Genomic DNA, 18,593 nt, shown 5'->3' with positions numbered 1-18,593 from the left:
GATTTCTTTGGAGGGAATGATGCTGAAGCTGAAACTCCAGTACTTTGGCCACCTCATGCGAAGAGTTGACTCACTGGAAGACTGATGCTGGGAGGGATTGAGGGCAGGAGGAGAATGGGACGACAGAGGATGAGATGGCTGGATGGCATCACTGGCTTGATGGACGTGAGTCTGAGTGAACTCCGGGGGTTGGTGATGGACAGGGAGGCCTGGTGTGCTGCGATTCATGGGGTCGCAAAGAGTCGGACGCGACTGAACTGAACTGTGACTTGCTAATAAGGGGAGAAAGCCTTTAACTTACCCGCTTGCAAGTAGGATGGTGTAGTAATTACGTCCACAATTTCGTGTAACATATATAAGGCCATCTCGGCGGGCAGCGGGAAGTGGGGGTGAGAGTGGGTAACATCCCGACAATTTTTCTCTCATTTTTCCCTCCTCTCCGGCTTGGTATTTTTATGAGGTACTTCAGGCCCCAGTATTCTGTTAGCAAACGAGTCACTGAACTACAGAACCTCTCCAAAGATGTTATGAGTCTATTTCCCCCTCTGATTCTCGAAATTCACTTCTCCCCCGGCATACCACTAGAGACTGGTTGACTGCAAAACATATCCATACACAACTGATTTGAATATATTTTTTAAACGACTTGCCTTTATGTTTTTATCGCCCTGCGTTCTAAACCTCTGCTTTCCGACGTCTAAGCTACTTTCAGTCCAATAGCGGAGCTGAGTTTCTTCACTCTTTAGCGGGGCAGGTAACCACAACTTGAGATTAAAAAACCACCAACGTTTGTAAAATTACAGGGGAAAAGGGGGACCACTACAATTCCCAGAATGCAGCTCCTGGGTCTCGCGGGCTCTCCAATGACCAGGTTTCGCGAGCATTCTCTCGTCCAATTGGCCCGCTTTCCTGTCAGTAAGGGCGGAGAAGGGAGGGCGCCGGATGGAACATTTCCCGCCACCGCGAGACGCGGCGCGGAAAACCCGGAAAAGAAGCAGCTCTCGATTGGATGCTCGCTATTGTAGCGTAAGAAAACCAGCCAATCGGAATGTACATACGCTCCACGCTACCCCGCCCCCTTGCTTGAGGTTACTTTTCTTGGCGGGAAAAGTTGGGAAGTTTTCGCGCCGGGGCTTGCCAGCCAAACGCCCTCTGCGCAGAAATTCCCGGGCCGCGAGCATGGCGGGGACGGTGGTGCTGGACGATGTGGAGCTGCGAGAGGCGCAGAGAGACTACCTGGACTTCCTGGACGATGAGGTGAGAGAGGCGCCGAGTCACGAAATTAGGGTGCTCGGAGGCCCAGGGGCCGCGCAGGAGCCGAGGAAGGCCGCGGAGACACTAGGGGCCAAGGGAGACCGCCGGACTCCAGGCTGCGGCGGAGGGGCTGCTGCTTGGGACCTTCCGCCTCGATCTGGTAGCTTTCCTGGCGGCGGAGTCAGTGGTTAAGAGCGATTCTGTAATTTTTCTCTCGAGTACAAATGGTGGCTAGGTCTCGCGAAAGTCAACAGGTTTTCTCCAAGTGCAAACCAAGTGTAAAGCCCACGTTGACCTTTTGGAGATCGTTCCCTACTCTCTTAATCTGGGGGGAGAGTGGGGGAAGGACCGCGGGAAAACGATAGTGACCCGCCGCGTTATAGGCCTTCAGGCTTTAGTGACTGACTTCCTACCCGGAGAAAAGGACTTTCTAATTTTGCCGCATTCTTTTTCCATACCTGATGGGAAGCGGAGAAAGGGTTGGTACGCAAATAAAGGGGATTTTATAGGCAATTTAGGATTGACAGCCATGGAATATTGGTAAAGCATCTTGGATTGATAGTGCTGTGTTTGTAAATGTAACTAAGGCTCCCAACTCTTAGGTCCCTTATATGAGAACTCCTTTTCTGTCATGCAGATGATAGGGAAATAAAATATTTTAATTAAATACAAGATTCTGCAACGGAAAGTTACTTTGATATATTAAAAGTCCCTTTAATTTACATTTTGACAAGGTTTTTACTTGTCTTTTTAGACTTCTTAGAAGCTCATTTTAATTCCCCGTTAAAAGTTAAGAAGTGATGCGTGGGCACAGAAGAGCTGTTGGTGATAATAGGAATAATAACCGTGAAGAAGTCGTTATAATTTATACACTGGCTTTTTAGGGTCCATTTGGAATCGGAAGCTAATGAGTGAAAATGTGGGTGAAATGGGGGCTCAGGTCTGCCACAGAGATTGATATATTTATCTTGCTTTGAGAGCTGCCTCTCTTTAAAAACATCCAGTTTTTGAACTTGTGAGCTGCTGTAGCATGTGGTGGTTATTTTGCAGGAAGACCAGGGAATTTATCAGAGCAAAGTTCGGGAGCTGATTAGTGACAACCAGTACCGGTTGATTGTCAACGTGAATGACCTGCGTAGGAAGAACGAGAAGAGGGCTAACCGGTGAGTTTCCAAGAGCGCATCCCTAGTTCTGAGTGAGAATGGCTCCTTCTCTTCCCCAGGTTGGAGCAAGCTTCCCAGGGGAGGACCTGGATGAACTATATTTGACCAGGAAGCCCTTAGTACATCACCCTCCCCTGCTTCTGTGTTTTTTACTTCTTCGCTGAGTATCATTTCCCCATCACTGAGTTATAACTGGCCCGCAGCTCTGATGTACTTTACTGGGCCTTGTAGAATGGCAGGAGAAAGTAGAAGATTTTTCACTCCTAAGCTTTGATCAAGTAAGAATGTCCACTTCTGTTTTGTGGGTCAAGTTTTTTGAAATCTGTGGTCTCTGCCTGATGATTCTTTGCAGCCTTCTGAGCAATGCCTTTGAGGAGCTGGTTGCCTTCCAGCGGGCCTTGAAGGATTTCGTGGCCTCCATCGATGCTACGTATGCCAAGCAGTACGAGGAGTTCTACATAGGCTTGGAGGGCAGCTTCGGCTCCAAGCATGTCTCTCCTCGGACCCTTACCTCCTGCTTCCTGAGCTGTGTCGTCTGTGTGGAGGGCATTGTTACTAAATGTAAGTGGGCTACAGTTGGAGACCCACGGAATGGAGGTGGGGTAGACTTGGGGGTATGGAAGGCAGGAGAGGCGGAATAGGTTGGGGAGCTTGCTGCTGCTGCTAAGTCGCTTCAGTCGTGTCCGACTCTGTGCGACCCCATAGACGGCAGCCCACCAGGCTCCCCCATCCCTGGGATTCTCCAGGCAAGAACACTGGAGTGGATTGCCATTTCCTTCTCCAATGCATGAAAGTGAAAAGTGAAAGTGAAGTCGCTCAGTCGTGTCCGACTCTTAGCGACCTCATGGACTGCAGCCTACCAGGCTCCTCCGTCCATGGGATTTTCCAGGCAAGAGTACTGGAGTGGGGCGCCATTGCCTTCTCCGAGCTTGGGGAGCTTATGGCTTGAAAAAGGTGGAGCGCTGAAATTACCAGGTGAAACTTGAAGAAACGCAAGTTTTGCACAATAACTAGGGGAGCTTTGAGTGGCCGCCTGTGCCAGCGGAATGGTGAATCTGCCGAGAATGGAGGAGTCTTGGCTCTTGGCAATGAGTCTCCTCATTCTGACCCTGAATTCCTCCTGCTGCTTGGTCGGGATCAGCGGTACTTTAAGGTTTTACCTGGATATGGTGTTATTCTGTGTGTAAATATAAAAATGAATTAACAGTTAGTATTGGGATAGCCCCACTAGTTGGAAGAACGTAATTTGGAGTCATCATGGACTTGCCTGGGTCAGATCCCCTTCTTGCTGTTTAGTTGGGTGACTTTCTATTCCTAGGCTCTCTAGTTCGTCCCAAAGTCGTCCGCAGTGTCCACTATTGTCCTGCTACCAAGAAGACCATAGAGCGACGTTACTCTGATCTCACCAACCTGGTGGCCTTTCCTTCCAGCTCTGTCTATCCCACCAAGGTGAGGGGAATGAATTAGTCGGACCTCTTCAGAGGTTGGGTTCAAAGTTGTTTTTTAATTCAAGTAATTAGGTAATATCTAAAGTCTTCCTCTAGATGTAAATAGGGTGAAAAGTAAGGATTAATTTGAAGGAAGATTGCTAGCCATAGTTTAATATGAAAGGCCACAATTTTTCTTTTAAGGAAAATATTCTCTTAGGAAATTTGGAAAATTAGAGAAGAGTTGAAGGAAGGAAAAAGGTCACCTAATGTACATTTATCTTTTAGCAAAGTTAAAGTATCATGATTTCATAATCTACTTAGAGTAATATGGAAAAATACTTAATGCAGTCACGTTACTCTGAAATCTTTGAGAATATTTTACTCTGGGTTTGAGAGAAGGTTGACGTAGACCATGATTTTAGTCTTGGTGTTCAGATTGATTTGACTTGAGGATGGTGTAAGGCCTTCTTACATAATGAGACAAAAGAAGATGATTAATATTGATTATTTGATGTCTGAACTCATTCTGTCCCTGCCATCAGATTTTTTCAAGTAATGTTTTTATTGCCAGTATATGCACAACAGTAAGCAAAGAACTATAAATATACAATGTAATTAACAGTAGAAAACAAAATTGATACAGGTGAAGGAGGGGGATATAAGGAAATTATTTTCCTGCTGTTAGAACAAAAAGGTAAAAGCCAGTGCTAATCATCCAGTCAGTACTCTTGTCTTAAATTCTTTACCTCCATTTCTAGTTTTTCAGTTAAACAAAGAATGTACGGATAACTGTAACAGTAGCAAATTGCTTCCCAGTAGCCGTTTCCCTTTCCAGTCAAATTCATTTTATGTTAGAATTGGGAAAAAAAATAGTCAAGATGAGACTCTGATCTGGCTGACTCTGTGGCCAAACTTCTTAGCTCAGGACCTGAAATACACCAGACAAGGTGTTCTGGGGACCATCCAGCATGATTCTTAAGAGCATGGTCTTTGGTGATCACCGTGGGGGAACTTCTTTAACCTCTCCCAGCTTCAGTTTCCTTACTTGTAAAATGTGAAAAACGCCTGCTTTGGGAACTGAGTTGTGGTGATGATCCCACGAGATAATTTTGTGAAGTTAGACCACAGTGCCTTGCACATAGTAGGCACTCTGTTATATGATAGCTGTTGTGTTTTTAGAAAATGTAAATGGCAAGGAAGTAAAACTTTAAAAGGTTTTTTATTCAAGTTTAATATACAGAACCCTGGAGAAGGTAATGGCAACCCACTCCAGTATCCTTGCCTGGAAAATCCCGTGGACAGAGGAGCCTGGTGGTCCACAGTCCAGGGGGTCAGAAAGAGTCGGGCATGACTGAGCACAGCGTGTACCACACACAATGAACAGAAAAGCTTACACTGAGTGTACAGCTCAGGGAAATTTCACAAGATGAATATACTGTAAAATCAACCATCCAGACCAGGAAGCAGCGTCTTAATAGCCTTCAGAAGAAGTCCCCCTTGAGGCCACTCTGCCCTTGAGATCCTGACATCTACCGCAGTTGCAAGTAGTTTTCTCTGTTTTTATGTTTAACGTCTGTTGTTGTCAGGCTTTTTTTGTTCCGTGTATGTTTTTGAGATTCATCCACGTGTATAGGTGCACTCCATACATTCATTGCTGCGTCGTGTTCACTTGTATGGATGTAACACACTTACTTAACCATCCTGCTGATGGCATTTGGATTTTTCCTAGTTGGGCGCTATAACGAGTAGTGCTGCTATGAACATTGTAATATGTGGCTTTGGGTGAACATTTGTGTTGGGTATTAATCTAGGAGTGGAAATAACGAGTCCTAGCACAGAGGAAGTGACAATCTTAAATGTACGGGTTAATATAACCGTGGTCCCTTCTGGCTGTATGTAGATCATCCCTTCCATTTGATGGTTTGTTACTAGGACAGGATTGTGAAGAACTGGAGAAGGTACTTGGGGCTTTACGTTCCTAGATACTAATCTTGTGAGGGTATCTGAATTACATTTGTTGCTAATAAAAAACGGGTGTGTGGCGTTTCTAAGATAGGGCTGAGGTGACCACTATTCCATGTGCCTTTTCCAGGATGAGGAAAACAATCCCCTTGAGACAGAATACGGCCTTTCTGTCTACAAGGACCACCAGATCATCACCATCCAGGAAATGCCGGAGAAGGCCCCCGCCGGCCAGCTTCCCCGTTCTGTGGACGTCATCCTGGATGATGACTTGGTGGACAGAGTGAAGCCTGGTGACCGGGTGCAGGTGGTGGGGACCTACCGCTGCCTTCCTGGAAAGAAGGGAGGCTACACCTCAGGCACCTTCAGGTACATGGTCCGTCCTGAGGTGCCTGGAATGCAGCTGGCAGGGTGCATTCTGGTAGCAGTCTTTCCCATTTGCCATCGTCCTGAGAGTTACATTAGATGGACAGCACACTGCCTGCCTGCAAGATGAACTGTCTTTTGCTAAGAGCTGAAATTACTGGTCTCATGGTTAACAGCCTCCTGGCTTGCCTTGGGGTTTCTTGCATATTTCCACCTCTTTCCAGTACACTCATTTCTGTAGGTCATCAGGGGCTAGGTTCACAAGGTGAGGCGCCATGAGCATATTTATGCCATGCATCCCAAGTCGTTTCAGTCATGTCCAACTCTGCGACCCTTTGGACTGTAGCCCACCAGGCTCGTCTGTCCGTGGGATTCTTCAGGCAAGAATACTGGAGTGGGTTGCCATTTCCTTCTCCGGGGGATCTTCCCAATGCAGGGATTGAACCCACGTCTCTTATGTCTCCTGCATTAGCAGGCGGGTTCTTTACCACTAGTGTAGCTGAAGAGAATCAGTGATTGAATTCAGAACAGCTCTTCTTTTCTTTTTTTCTTCCTTACCCCCTCTTTCCTCCCACCTCTCCCTCCCCTTTACTTCCTTTCTTTCTTGATTTGCCATTCTAGGTTAGGAGCCTAAGAAGGTCTTGGTATTAGCAATTGAAAATAGCCTCATGCTTTCCTCTCTGTCCTAGGACTGTCCTGATTGCCTGTAACGTGAAACAGATGAGCAAGGACGTTCAGCCTTCCTTCTCCGCTGAGGACATAGCCAAGATCAAGAAGTTCAGTAAAACCCGTTCCAAGGTGTGGCGTCCTCTGGGGATCTGAGGGTGGGGATAGATTTGTTAGGGTCTTATTTAGGCATGGCCATCTTTGTCCTGGATCAGGAGGAAGGTCAAGGCTTTTTCTCTGAAGTATTTGGTGGCAGCTTCTAGTTTTGAGTCAGTAAGCAAAAGGGTATTTTTCTTTAATATTTCTGTTGTGCTCCATATATTAAGTGAACCTAATATAAATATTAGAATAGGAGTTAGAATATTAGTGTACAAAGTCTATATGGGATGTATCAGTGATACATTGATTACTATTTAAATGTGAAATATGTTATTTTTGTTTTAGTTCCCTTGTTTTTCTTTAAAAAATTTCTATCTTTAAAGACAGAATGCCCATATTTAGAACTGAACAGAATATGTACATGTGTGGCAAAGGTTACTGCTGAAGCGCAGTACACATTCTTATTAAACCCAAAATGTTTTGGGCCTGGAAACACTTTTTTTGTTTTCCTTAAAAATTAAAGCTCCAAGCAGGAGTTGGAATCCAGGCTTTCTCTGTGTCTGTCTTGATAATGCTGCAATCAGTGTGGAAGTCTTGGAGAAGAAGCTTTTATAATTAGAAACAGAATATTTCTTCAAGCATCTTCTGTGGCCTGAAGTATGAAGCCGGTTCATCTGACCCCAGGGTGTTTCCTCAGGCTGTTCACGCTGTGGTTGTCCCTCCTCTAGGATATCTTTGACCAGCTGGCCCGGTCGCTGGCGCCCAGTATCCATGGGCACGACTATGTCAAGAAGGCGATCCTCTGCCTGCTGTTGGGTGGGGTGGAGCGAGACCTCGAGAACGGCAGCCACATCCGTGGGGACATCAATATCCTTCTCATAGGTATGGTGTGGGGACTTGTGTAGCCGCCTGGTCTTCCCCTGTGGAGTGTGGTTGCGGGATATCTGGCATCTGTTAATGTGTGTGTCTGTACCTGGCTGTGTCTCAGTTCCTTTAAAGGGCAGAAGTCTGAAATGAATTTTTAAAGTTATGTCTTTATTATTTCTGGGTTCTCTGAATTTTTAATGTCTATTTTTCCAGGAATGGTAAAGGAAAAATTGAAAAAAATAACACGAATAACCTGTTACTATATATTTCTGTTGTGTCAAGATCTGTGCTAGAAAAGCAGCACTGGCTGGGGGCGCTGGAGGTGGGGGTGGGGGGTTCCGAGAGTCACCACTGCCCCGTCCCATTACAGGAGACCCGTCGGTTGCCAAGTCCCAGCTGCTGCGATATGTACTGTGTACGGCACCGCGGGCCATCCCCACCACCGGCCGGGGCTCCTCGGGTGTGGGTCTCACAGCCGCTGTCACCACAGACCAGGAAACAGGTAAGCGTGGAAGGGTCCTTGGCAGAGGTCCGGCGGTGAGATGAGCATAGATGCTTTGAGCTTGCTCCGGGCCCTGGCTGGTTGTTGGGAAGATACACCTGAGAGGTTAGAGTAGGCCTGCCTGGAGGGGACTGAGTATCTGGCAACAGTGAGTGAACGATGTAAATGGTTTGGGGGGCCCTCTAGTGACAAGAATGTCTCCTGGAAGGCTGTCAGAGTTCTGAAGGAGAAAGCTTCTGACATTTGAAGAGAGATAAAAATGAAGATTGTTACTACTGTATACATTAGAGGAAAGGTTTTGAAGGCCAGTGAAAAGAGAACAGAGATCTAGTTGGGAAATGGCTTGAAGAAGATGAGGCTCAAAGAGGAAATCTGTGAAGGAAGGCCTTTGGAGGCTGGCTGCTTAGGTATCAAAGTGGGACAAGTAATACTGTCCAGATCGGAGCTTAGACGACCCCAGGGTCTGCTCCGAGTCTTAGAAGCTGACGTGTCTTCACTGCAGTCCCCCTCTCAAGTGATGGTGCAGGATGCTTAGGAAGTAGGTTGGCATCTCCCCCTGTCCCCCACAACCTGGATGGCAGTGTGTGTTTCCCTCCCCACCTCCCAGGTGAGCGCCGTCTGGAGGCCGGGGCCATGGTGCTGGCTGACCGGGGCGTAGTTTGCATCGATGAATTTGACAAGATGTCTGACATGGACCGCACGGCCATTCACGAGGTGATGGAGCAGGGCCGAGTCACCATCGCCAAGGCCGGTATCCACGCCCGCCTCAACGCCCGCTGCAGTGTTTTGGCAGCTGCCAACCCCGTCTACGGCAGGGTGAGTAGAGTCGGGCACTCACCTGCTGTCCTCACCTTCATCTGGTTTTGCCGAGTAACTGGGCTGTGGAGTTTACTCCAGGTGACCCAGACCACAGACTACAGTAAGTTCATCATCTTGCTACTGCCCTTGGTTTAGGACAGTGGTTCCTCGCCCATTCATCCACATCAGAATCCCCTGGAAAGTTATTTAAAACACATTTTTAAAATTACAAGGAAGAAAACCAAAGTGACCTGCAGCATCACAACCCAGGTAACTGATATTGACATTGAAATGAGAGTACTGTACGCAGGTGGTGGAAGGGTTTATGAACAGAGCAGAGAGATATAATAAGGAAATTAATAGCCCGCCTTCTCTCTCCTGTTTGTTTCCCAAGAGAAAACCACTGACAGCTTTGAGTGCTTCAGAAAACCAAAACTTTAAGCTCGTGCCAGTAAATACATTATCTCCTTGTTAAGAATTAATCTATTTGTCTTTGTTTCTTGGTATGACTATGATGTGCTTAGGTGTAATCTTTTATATTTATGCAGCTTGGGGTTTGCTTAGTTTGGGGGGTTGATTTTTTTTTTTTTTTAAAGCAGCTGTCTACTATTCCATTGTATGGACGTATGATATAGATGTTTAGCGAGTCTCCACCTGCTAGACATTCCGTGTTTTCCCTTTTTCCTGCCTGCTCTTAGGACTGAAGCTGCAGTGAATACCCCTTAATGTGCATTGTGTTAAACATTTAGGGATGAATACTTGGCAATGGGATTACTGGATTAACAGTTACATGCATTTTTATGGTAGAGATTGCCAACTTACCCCCTTTAAAGACTATACCGTTGTTATACTGTTAACTAATATTTACAGACGCTTTACATTATTTCCTTTCATTCACTAACTGTGTGAGGGAGGGGAGGTATTATCTTCATTTTACAGATGAGAAAATAAAAGCACAAAAGGTTAAGTAACTTGGTTGAGTCACAAACCAGAAAATGACAGAGAGGGTTTGAAGCCAGAGCCCGTGCTGTGCGCTGACAGTTTATGATCCCACAGTGCATGGAAACACCTGTTTTGGTGGCATATTTAAATAAACAGGTACACAGTCCCCAGCCCAGAGTCTCTGAATCCAGATCTCTGGATTGGGGTTCCTGGGGGCTATGGTTTAGGAAGGCTCCGTAGGTTGGTTCTAATGGGTTAGTGTGGGCTGAGAAGCGTATGATTTTTAGATTAATGGTAACATGTGATATGTCATTCTGAATGATTTATTTGGCAAATGTAGGGAGAAAATGGCAGGTCCTAAAATGTGAACGCATTCAGGGTCATTAATGTTACCTGAGAGGTTGTCAGGCCTCTGACTGTGGGGAGCCATCGGCTGGTAGGCCTGGAGTTGAAGGATAAGAGTATGGGCATTCTTGAATCCCAGGAAACCTCCCTGGGTCCTTAAGATACTGTGGCTTATAGATTATCACCCATTTTTGTTGAGACTTTATCCAGTACCTTCTGAGTAAGGAGGCCCAAGGTTTCAGGTGTTTCTGGCTTAGCCAGCTCATCATGTCTTCATCACAGGTAGAAAGAGGGACTCATCTTCCAGAGCTGATCTGCCTGGGAGTGAGAGCAGAGTAAAGCTTGAGAAGGAGGAGGCTGGCTCTGAGACCTACACTGGGACTTTTAGAGGCACTGGAGCTGGGAGGTTGGGGCTCTGGTCACAGAGTGTAGATGAGGGAAGGGCTGCACGCAGAGGAGATGAGTTCTGTTTCCTAGAAGCTTTGAGATGCTCTACTTCTTCGCTGCTTGTTCGGTTTGTATTCGAGGGTCTGGTCTTCTGTTCTCACTCCCATGGCTGATCTGGCCTTCTTGTTCTTTCTTGTGATTGACATTGTCTCCCCGCTCGTTTTCTTTGGTATTCCCCCTACAGTACGATCAGTACAAGACCCCCATGGAGAACATCGGGCTGCAGGACTCTCTGCTCTCCCGATTCGACCTCCTCTTCATCATGCTGGACCAGATGGATCCCGAGCAGGACCGGGAGATCTCAGACCACGTCCTCCGAATGCACCGCTACAGGGCACCTGGAGAGCAAGATGGTGACGGTGAGGCGGGGGAGACGGACTACTGGGGGGGAGCCCAGACACAGGCCGCGGCCCAGGCTTAGCCTGGGGCGGTGGGCGTGGCGGCATCTGGGATGATGTGGAAGGTGCTCTCACCTCCCTGGTTCCTACGGTGTGTCTCTTGTCCATTTTGGGGTCTGGGAGCACCTCTGAGCATCTCCTGTGGACCAAATAGCCTCTTTATTTGTGGGGCCCATGTGTCTGCTTCCTTCTGGGTCCTTCCCGAGTCTCACCTGTCTTCAGAAGAAGCGATTTTTCTCTTGGGTTCAGCTCTTTCTTACTTTCCATTCTCCCAACTTGGGCTTTTCAGCTATGCCTCTAGGCAGTGCTGTGGATATCCTGGCCACGGACGATCCCAACTTCACCCCTGACGACCAGCAGGACACCCAGATCTACGAGAAGCATGACAACCTTCTGCATGGCGTCAAGAAGAAGAAGTAAGCATTCTCCACACCACCTCCTGGAGGGAACCTGACATCTGTGTCATGTTAGAGCTGCCCAGGCCAAGATCATGCTTGGAGTCATCATCATGGGAACCTGTTTTCTTTTCTGGATTTGCAGAATTTTACATGGTCACTCGCCTTGTGAGTGTTTGTGGGTGATCAAGCTTAGGTTCTGGTCTTTTCCTAAAATGGAAGGCTTTGACGACCCGCCTAACCTGTGGTGGGTGTGTCTTGTTACTCATGATGTGAAGTGTTGCACAAATCACACGGCCCTTTGAGCGCATGTTGAGGGGATGGTAGATCACAAACACAGGAAAGTCTGCAGGTAGGTTTGGATAAAGGAGACTTGTGCTCAAGTGCTCAGAGCCTGCAGGTGTGCTATGCTCGGTTGCTTCAGTTGTGTCCGACTCTTTGTGACCCTGTGGTCTATAGCCCACCAGGCTCCTCTGTCCATAAAATCCTCCAGGCAAGAATATTGGAGTGCGTAGCCATGGCATTCCTCTATATTTGTCTGTGGTGCAGTAGGAAACACTGTAATCTTGAAACATACTGGTTTAAGAATGTAGAATTTGGAGTCAGAAAATGAAATTTGAGTCCACATAAAATTCTCTGAGCCATACTTCTCCCACTGTTAGAGTAGGACAGATAACACCTAAACTACCTTCATCACAAGTAATGCCTAAGTAATACTATAGAATTGAATAAAAACCCGTGAGAGAGTTTTGTATACGTCCTGTATAAAAGGGGTTTGTGACCCTGGGTTCCAGGCCATGTCTGCCCTGTCACATGACCGTGACTTCCCCAAGGAGGGGCAAGGCCACGACCCCAGGCAGGTGACTGGGCTAGGGCAGGAGAGTGACATTCACCGCGTGTGTGTGGGGGGGTGGTTCCAGGGAGAAGATGGTGAGTGCGGCGTTCATGCGGAAGTACATCCACGTGGCCAAAATCATCAAGCCGGTGCTGACGCAGGAGTCGGCTGCCTATATCGCGGAGGAGTACTCACGCCTGCGCAGTCAAGACAGCATGAGCTCGGACACCGCCAGGGTGAGCCCGCCTGGGGGGACGGTAACGCGGAGAGTGGGGCCCGGAGCCCCTCAGGATGAGGCTGGGGACGGAGTGCCTGCTCGCCAGGAGCGCTGGAATCATTTTAGTGTCGTGATTCCTTCCCTTTTCCTCTCTGGCCTGAAGGGCTTCCTATTATACCATTGCCCGTCGTCTGGGCCTCAGTGGGTTCACCCAGCTTTAGAAACAGTGTCCTCAGGTGACCCCTCTCATAACCGCCCCCCTCCCCCACATGTGGGTGTGACTCTGGACAAAGTATTGAAGCTCTTCGAGTCCCCTTTTCCTCATCGCTAAAGCTGCTCCGGGTTATTAATGGCTGACACTGAACATAACAGCGGGGTCCTGGCGTGTGGCAGGCCTGGTCTCTGGCCAGGAGACACCTGGTTGAATTCTTCCCTGTTCAGCTCGTCCCCCCTCCCTCAACCCTCTGTCATGTTTCCCCAGTTACTTTTCTTTGGGAATTTTATGTAGTTTCTCTGGCTAGGTGGCTTGGACTTCCCTCCCGGTGCAGGTGGGTTTGACGGGCACGCTGCAGGGTTTCTGGAGGATGGTCTCACCTGTTCTCTCCCCCCAGACGTCCCCAGTGACAGCCCGGACCCTGGAAACCCTGATTCGCTTGGCCACGGCCCACGCCAAGGCCCGCATGAGCAAGACCGTGGACCTGCAGGATGCAGAGGAGGCTGTGGAGCTTGTCCAGTACGCCTACTTCAAGAAGGTGAGTGTCCAGATGTAGTGCCCGCAGCTCCTCTGAGTGGGTCATCTGTGCTCCGGCCTCCCAGCCACGCATGGCTGACCCTGGCATCTGGAACATTGGCAGAGAACAGCAGCCTTTCCAGTGCCCTCCCTCTCCAGTGATTCTCAGCCCTGGTGCATGTCATAACCAGTTGGAAGGCTTTAAAATACTGAAGTCAGAGCCCCTGGAGGTCTCAAAGATTCTGGTTTCGTTGATGAGTGGCACCTCAGCTGACTGCTCCTCTGTCTGCTCCTTCTTTTGCCTCTTGAAGAAGCAAGTGTTTCCAGAGTCTCAGCCTTCCTCTTGGCAGCTTCTTCAGGTGTCCTTCACACCTTCCGCTCCTCCTGGAAGTTCCCGCATGTCTGCTGCTGTGACACAGTGTGTGTCTGTCTTGTGACACAGTGGGCCTGGAGGCCTTGACTCCCTTCTCCACCTTGTCCTCCCCACCCACCAGTTGGATGGATTGTAGCCCTTGGGGTTTCAACTGTGGGTCTGATGGTTTTCTTGACAATCTCTTTGTTCACGTGGGAGTTGTCTTAAATTTAAATACCTAATCTACAAAGAAATGGTTTGTTTTTTCACTTAAGCATTATGGGATAGACTTTTTCTCATTCACTTCAGTATTCAGTGGACACTCCTGGAGGGCACACTCTGAGAAGGGTGTGGCACATGGCTCCCAGCAGTTTTAAAGATGGGTCACAGCCGACCCCCTGCACCCGGTCCTGGGCTCGGGGATGAGTGAGGCCAGGGCATCAGACCCAGGGGGGCTCTCTGCTGCTGCTGGTGGTCGGGCAGGTGGGACTGTTCTTCATTTAGTCTCCAGCATCCATGACCCTCCCACCCACCCACACGTGGCTTGGTCCTAGGTTCTCGAGAAGGAGAAGAAACGTAAGAAGCCAAGTGAGGATGAATCGGATGCGGAAGATGAAGTGGAGAAGAGCCAGGAGGACCAGGAGCAGAAGACGAAGAGGTTCGATGGGGCGCAAAGGAAGGAGATGAAAGACTGGTTGGGACTGGGGAGGGTGTGGGTGAGGGGGCAAGGCTGCAGGAAGGGTCGCCCAGACCAGTGCTGCAGCGGGTTGGAGGGTGGAGGTGACTTGGACAGAGAGGATTACAGCCCCCTTTGTCCTCTGTGTGAGGATTTGGGCTTCTTTGCTGCTAGAGAAGCTCTGGGAGACTGCTGGGTTCACATGTCAGAAGTCTTTCCTCCGGATTCTCGTTTCAGGCCTGAGACTGAATTTCTGAGGGTGGGCGACAGGCAGAGAGCCTTGGGAAGCAGGGTCTGCTTGTGCTCTAGACCGTGGACCTTTGGTCTCTTTGAGAAAAGGCAGCGGTTTGTACAGGCCGGGCCCAGCATTCCATTTGGACTATTGGTGTTTTAGGAGGAGGACCAGTCCCTCGGATGCCAAGGAAGGGGACTCCTATGACCCCTATGACTTCACCAACACAGAGGAGGAAATGCCTCAGGGTGAGTGAGCAGCCTCCACTGGTAACAAGGTGGTCTAGGTCTCCTGGCTTTTTAAAGCTCTGTGTTACGCATTTGCTCGTGGGTTCCCACTCGGCTCCCTGCTTGGGACCCTGTGTCCAAGAATCGAGGAAACTCAGAACTTTGGAAATAAGCTTTGCCCCCTCGTCTGCCTCGTTGGTGCACCATGCTCTTTGCCAAGCCTGGTGCGAGCGTGCCAGATCCCGTGGGCTCGGGAGCTCCTGCCTGACCGGAGCCTTTCTTGAAGCTGCTTTGGCTGGCCCCACGTGAGCCCCAGGGTTGCAGGCTCAGGAAGTGGAGAGGGGCCTCGGGTCGTGGACATGGCTTCACCTTGTCCTCTGCTCTCTGTAACCTTTTCCCCTCAAGTGCACACTCCAAAGGCGACAGACTCACAGGAGACCAAGGAGTCCCAGAAGGTGGAGCTGAGTGAATCCAGGTGAGCAGGGAAGGACCTCTTCCCTGGAGGTAGGAAACAAGCTGTTATCAGCAGAGCTCCAAACTAGAGGCCCAAGGGTTTCTAGAATGTTTTCTGTTCTGATGACAATTTCAAGCTTGAAAAAAATTATGAAAATTGTGTAAAGAACTCATACATTCTTAGAATCTCCGGTTGTTTAGGTTTTACCATTTGCTCTTGATTCTCTGTGAGAATTTAAAACCTGGTATCCTTGTGCCATTAGGAAGAGGAGTCTTAGAGCAAGGATAGAATTTGTATCTCACTGAAACCTTGGAGTCTTCTCAGTAGGTTATGTATGTATACTTTTAAAATATGTGTATTTTTTCTTCTCTCTGGATGGTTGTCATTTGTTTTGAGATAATCAGTTTTTACCAGTAGAGGTTCAGAAACAGTTTTATCTAAAAACCTTTTATTTACTGGATACCAGAGGAGCTCCATGGCTAAGGTTTGCTTTTTTGTTTTAATACCTTAACATACACAGTGTCTTCACTGAAAAAAGTTGAAACGCATCATAAAGTATTTAGGAGGAAACATTAAGATCAAGTGTCACTCCAGCCCCCAGGACAGCGAATGAACTGTATCTGAAAGCACTCTCTGAATCTTGGAGGTCTCACTTCAATGACTGCGGGGTTTCCATAGTATGAGTGTGTATGTTCTTGGCGTTTTCTAATGAGGGATGGCTGACTTCCTTAAGACTGCTGTTTGCAGTAAAACACAATCTTAATACATGTCATTGCTTCGGTGAGGATGGAGCTGTGGGGTCAGTTTCTAGGAATGGATTCCCAGAGTCAGAGGAGATGCACCTCAGAATTATAGCACATGTGGCTAACTTGCGTCCCAGAGATGTCATCCCAGTTTGTGTTTCTACCGACAGTGTGCAGACGCCAGTTTCCCTCATCCTCAGTGGCCTTTGGTTTTTAAAATGCTGTTATTTCTCTATGAGCAGGAAGCTCTATAACACAACCGCTTAGCTTTGAGGGGGGAAGCTTGGGTGCAGAGTGGCCATCAGGGGCAGTCTGTAGGGGACACCGAGGCTCATGGGCTCTGACGTCGTCTTGGCGGCTTCCTCTTCCATCACCCTCTCTCTCCCGTCCTGGGCAGGTTAAAGGCCTTCAAGGCGGCCCTCTTAGAGGTGTTCCGGGAAGCTCATGCACAATCGGTTGGCATGAATCGCCTCACGGAATCCGTCAACCGAGACAACGAAGAGCCCTTCTCTGCTGCAGAGATCCAGGCTGCGCTGAGCAGGATGCAGGACGACAACCAGGTCATGGTCTCCGAGGGCATCGTCTTCCTCATCTGAGGACTCTCGTCTTTGGACTGTGGGGTCCAGCCAAGAAAGTTCCTTCCAGTTTCCTCTTTGCCCTCCCCCCAGCCCAGCCTTCGCTTTCATTCCCTGAATGTCAGTGTTGAATTGAACTGAAATGGAGGACAGGTGACAAGCAGAGTCAGGACTTGGTGGAAGCCTGAGGACGGGTCAGGAAAACTGCCGTGGGGTCAAGAGAAGGTGGACGGGACCAACGTGATGCGTCTTCACTGCACAAGACTTAACCACAAGGGTCCCTCCCCACCCCCACTGCCCGCCCCAAACAAGCCACACCATTCTTCACTGTAGACGGCACAACTTCTGAGTATGTTAGGGGGTCACAGCTGGTTTCTGTCATCCTTTCAGTGTTGGCTTCCACTCCTGAGCACTTAGGTCTAGAACAGACTGGTGGTTCTGTGCTGATGGAGAAAGACTCTGAGGCAAGTCCTCAGGCCTGGAAAGCTTGCTTTGCCGTAGCACCAGTTAAGACTCATATGGAGTTTTGACCCAAACATCCAAGACATTAAATAAACACTCATTCTTTATACTCTGCACGTGGCCTTAATACTGTGATTTTTTTGGACACATTTCATTGTATTTTCCTCCAATGTTCCACCCTGTGCGATGGGCTGACTGCGTTTGCACCGCGTCACCAATAGGTGGCAGCAGGCTGCCGTGCTCTCTGGGGATTAGGCCTTCTCAGGGCTGATTTCTTCCCCAAGGACATCAGCATTTATCTGTTAAAACTGCAAACCAAACATTGCCAACTCAGAACAGCTTAGCAGCCACAGAAGGCCAGTGTGTGAATGTCCAGGAGAATTGACCCTTTGCATGGCTTTTCTGAATAGGAATCAAAGCCCCTTCATGCAAAAATAATACCCAGTATGTCAGACCCTCAAAACTGGTGAATTCTTGCCCATTAAGAGATCTCCTTACAGGATTCTTGTGAAACCTAACTCCTGGTGTCCAGCCCTTGGGGTCTGTTTGCACAGAAGTCAGTGGAGGGTCCAGGGCAAGACTTCTATCCTCTGTATAGTTTTGGTAGCTTCTGAGGAACTTTTGAGGTTATTTAAATTTAAAAAAAAAAATTGTGGCTCGATGGGGGGCCTAGGTTGCATGGATTGGAGGCTGCCCCGAGAAGAGGTGGTGTGGGTTCCCAGCTGTGAGATCTGGGAGTTGCTTCCTTACCCCTGTTGCTGAGGGGCCCTGTCACCCTGAGGCCGTGAAGCAGTAGTGAAGAGTTCAGTTTTATCTTCATGTTTTTTTCACAGATGTGAAGTATCAAATTCTGTTTGCAGAGCCCCAGAGAGTATAGTCCAGGGAGTGAGCAGTGATAGCAGAGGAGGACCGGCAGCAAGTCTCGTATTGTGCCGGGTGAAAATAGAAGACCTGATGCTCTGGAGGACTCCAGGTTGGGGATATACACACATGTCTAATGTGTCAGTGAAGAGGTGAAAACTACAAGATATATGCAAATGAGAGCTGAAGGAACTGAGGGGCCAGGAGAGTTAGGACGAGGTGGGAGCTTCTGATGTGGCGCTGTAGGGAGAAGAGCTAAGGTCTCAGGGGAGCATTTCTTAGAAGGCCAAATGCTTTGTCAGTGGACTTTTGTCCTCTCTCCTTCACACCTGATGAAACAGGCATGCACGGGGTGGGAGAGTAATTATGTGAATGAGGTGATTCGGCAACAGCTGTAATACCACATTTAGCCATAAGAACGGAAGGTAGAAGAGTATCAGCTGTCAAAATAGATGTTACCTGTATTAAAATAACCTGACTCAGGTACTCAGTGAATCTCTGCGTTGAGTTTCTAAAAATGTGTGTGTGTTGTTTCCCAACTTGTAGCAACAGAAGAGCATTGCTGAGTATTTAAAGGAACAATTCTTCTTGCCCA

General features: G+C 48.4%; 1 protein-coding gene across 2 annotated transcripts; it reads left to right on the top strand.

Annotated features, from left to right (window-relative positions):
- The first annotated feature begins 919 nt into the window (after positions 1 to 919).
- On the top strand, positions 920 to 17,253 carry MCM3 (minichromosome maintenance complex component 3). Of its 2 annotated transcripts, XM_069562813.1 has the most exons (17): positions 920 to 1,257; positions 2,305 to 2,417; positions 2,770 to 2,978; positions 3,736 to 3,866; positions 5,940 to 6,178; positions 6,865 to 6,973; positions 7,669 to 7,822; positions 8,178 to 8,309; positions 8,917 to 9,125; positions 11,026 to 11,200; positions 11,529 to 11,655; positions 12,555 to 12,705; positions 13,298 to 13,438; positions 14,323 to 14,426; positions 14,839 to 14,924; positions 15,309 to 15,378; positions 16,498 to 17,253. In XM_069562813.1, exons 1-17 carry the CDS (start codon positions 943 to 945, stop codon positions 16,694 to 16,696), a joined length of 2,664 nt encoding a protein of 887 aa, XP_069418914.1. In that variant the 5' UTR covers positions 920 to 942; the 3' UTR covers positions 16,697 to 17,253. The 2 variants fall into 2 exon arrangements, with proteins under 2 accessions (XP_069418914.1, XP_069418916.1); XM_069562815.1 differs by lacking the exon at positions 2,305 to 2,417 and having other exon boundaries at positions 1,107 to 1,257.
- Positions 17,254 to 18,593: the final 1,340 nt, after the last annotated feature.

The sequence above is a fragment of the Ovis canadensis genome, chromosome 20 (genome assembly GCF_042477335.2).
Source record: "Ovis canadensis isolate MfBH-ARS-UI-01 breed Bighorn chromosome 20, ARS-UI_OviCan_v2, whole genome shotgun sequence".
Lineage (NCBI taxonomy): Eukaryota > Metazoa > Chordata > Mammalia > Artiodactyla > Bovidae > Ovis > Ovis canadensis.
The sequence above is the reverse complement of the archived record's forward strand: the minus strand, read 5'-3'. Positions and strand labels throughout refer to the sequence as shown.

Coding starts and splice junctions, on each gene's coding strand:
- MCM3 (XM_069562813.1), top strand. CDS start 943: ATGGAACATTTCCCGCCACCGCGAGACGCGGCGCGGAAAACCCGGAAA. Junction 6,974..7,668: donor TCAGTAAAACCCGTTCCAAG/GTGTGGCGTCCT, acceptor TCCCTCCTCTAG/GATATCTTTGACCAGCTGGC. Junction 9,126..11,025: donor CCAACCCCGTCTACGGCAGG/GTGAGTAGAGTC, acceptor TTCCCCCTACAG/TACGATCAGTACAAGACCCC.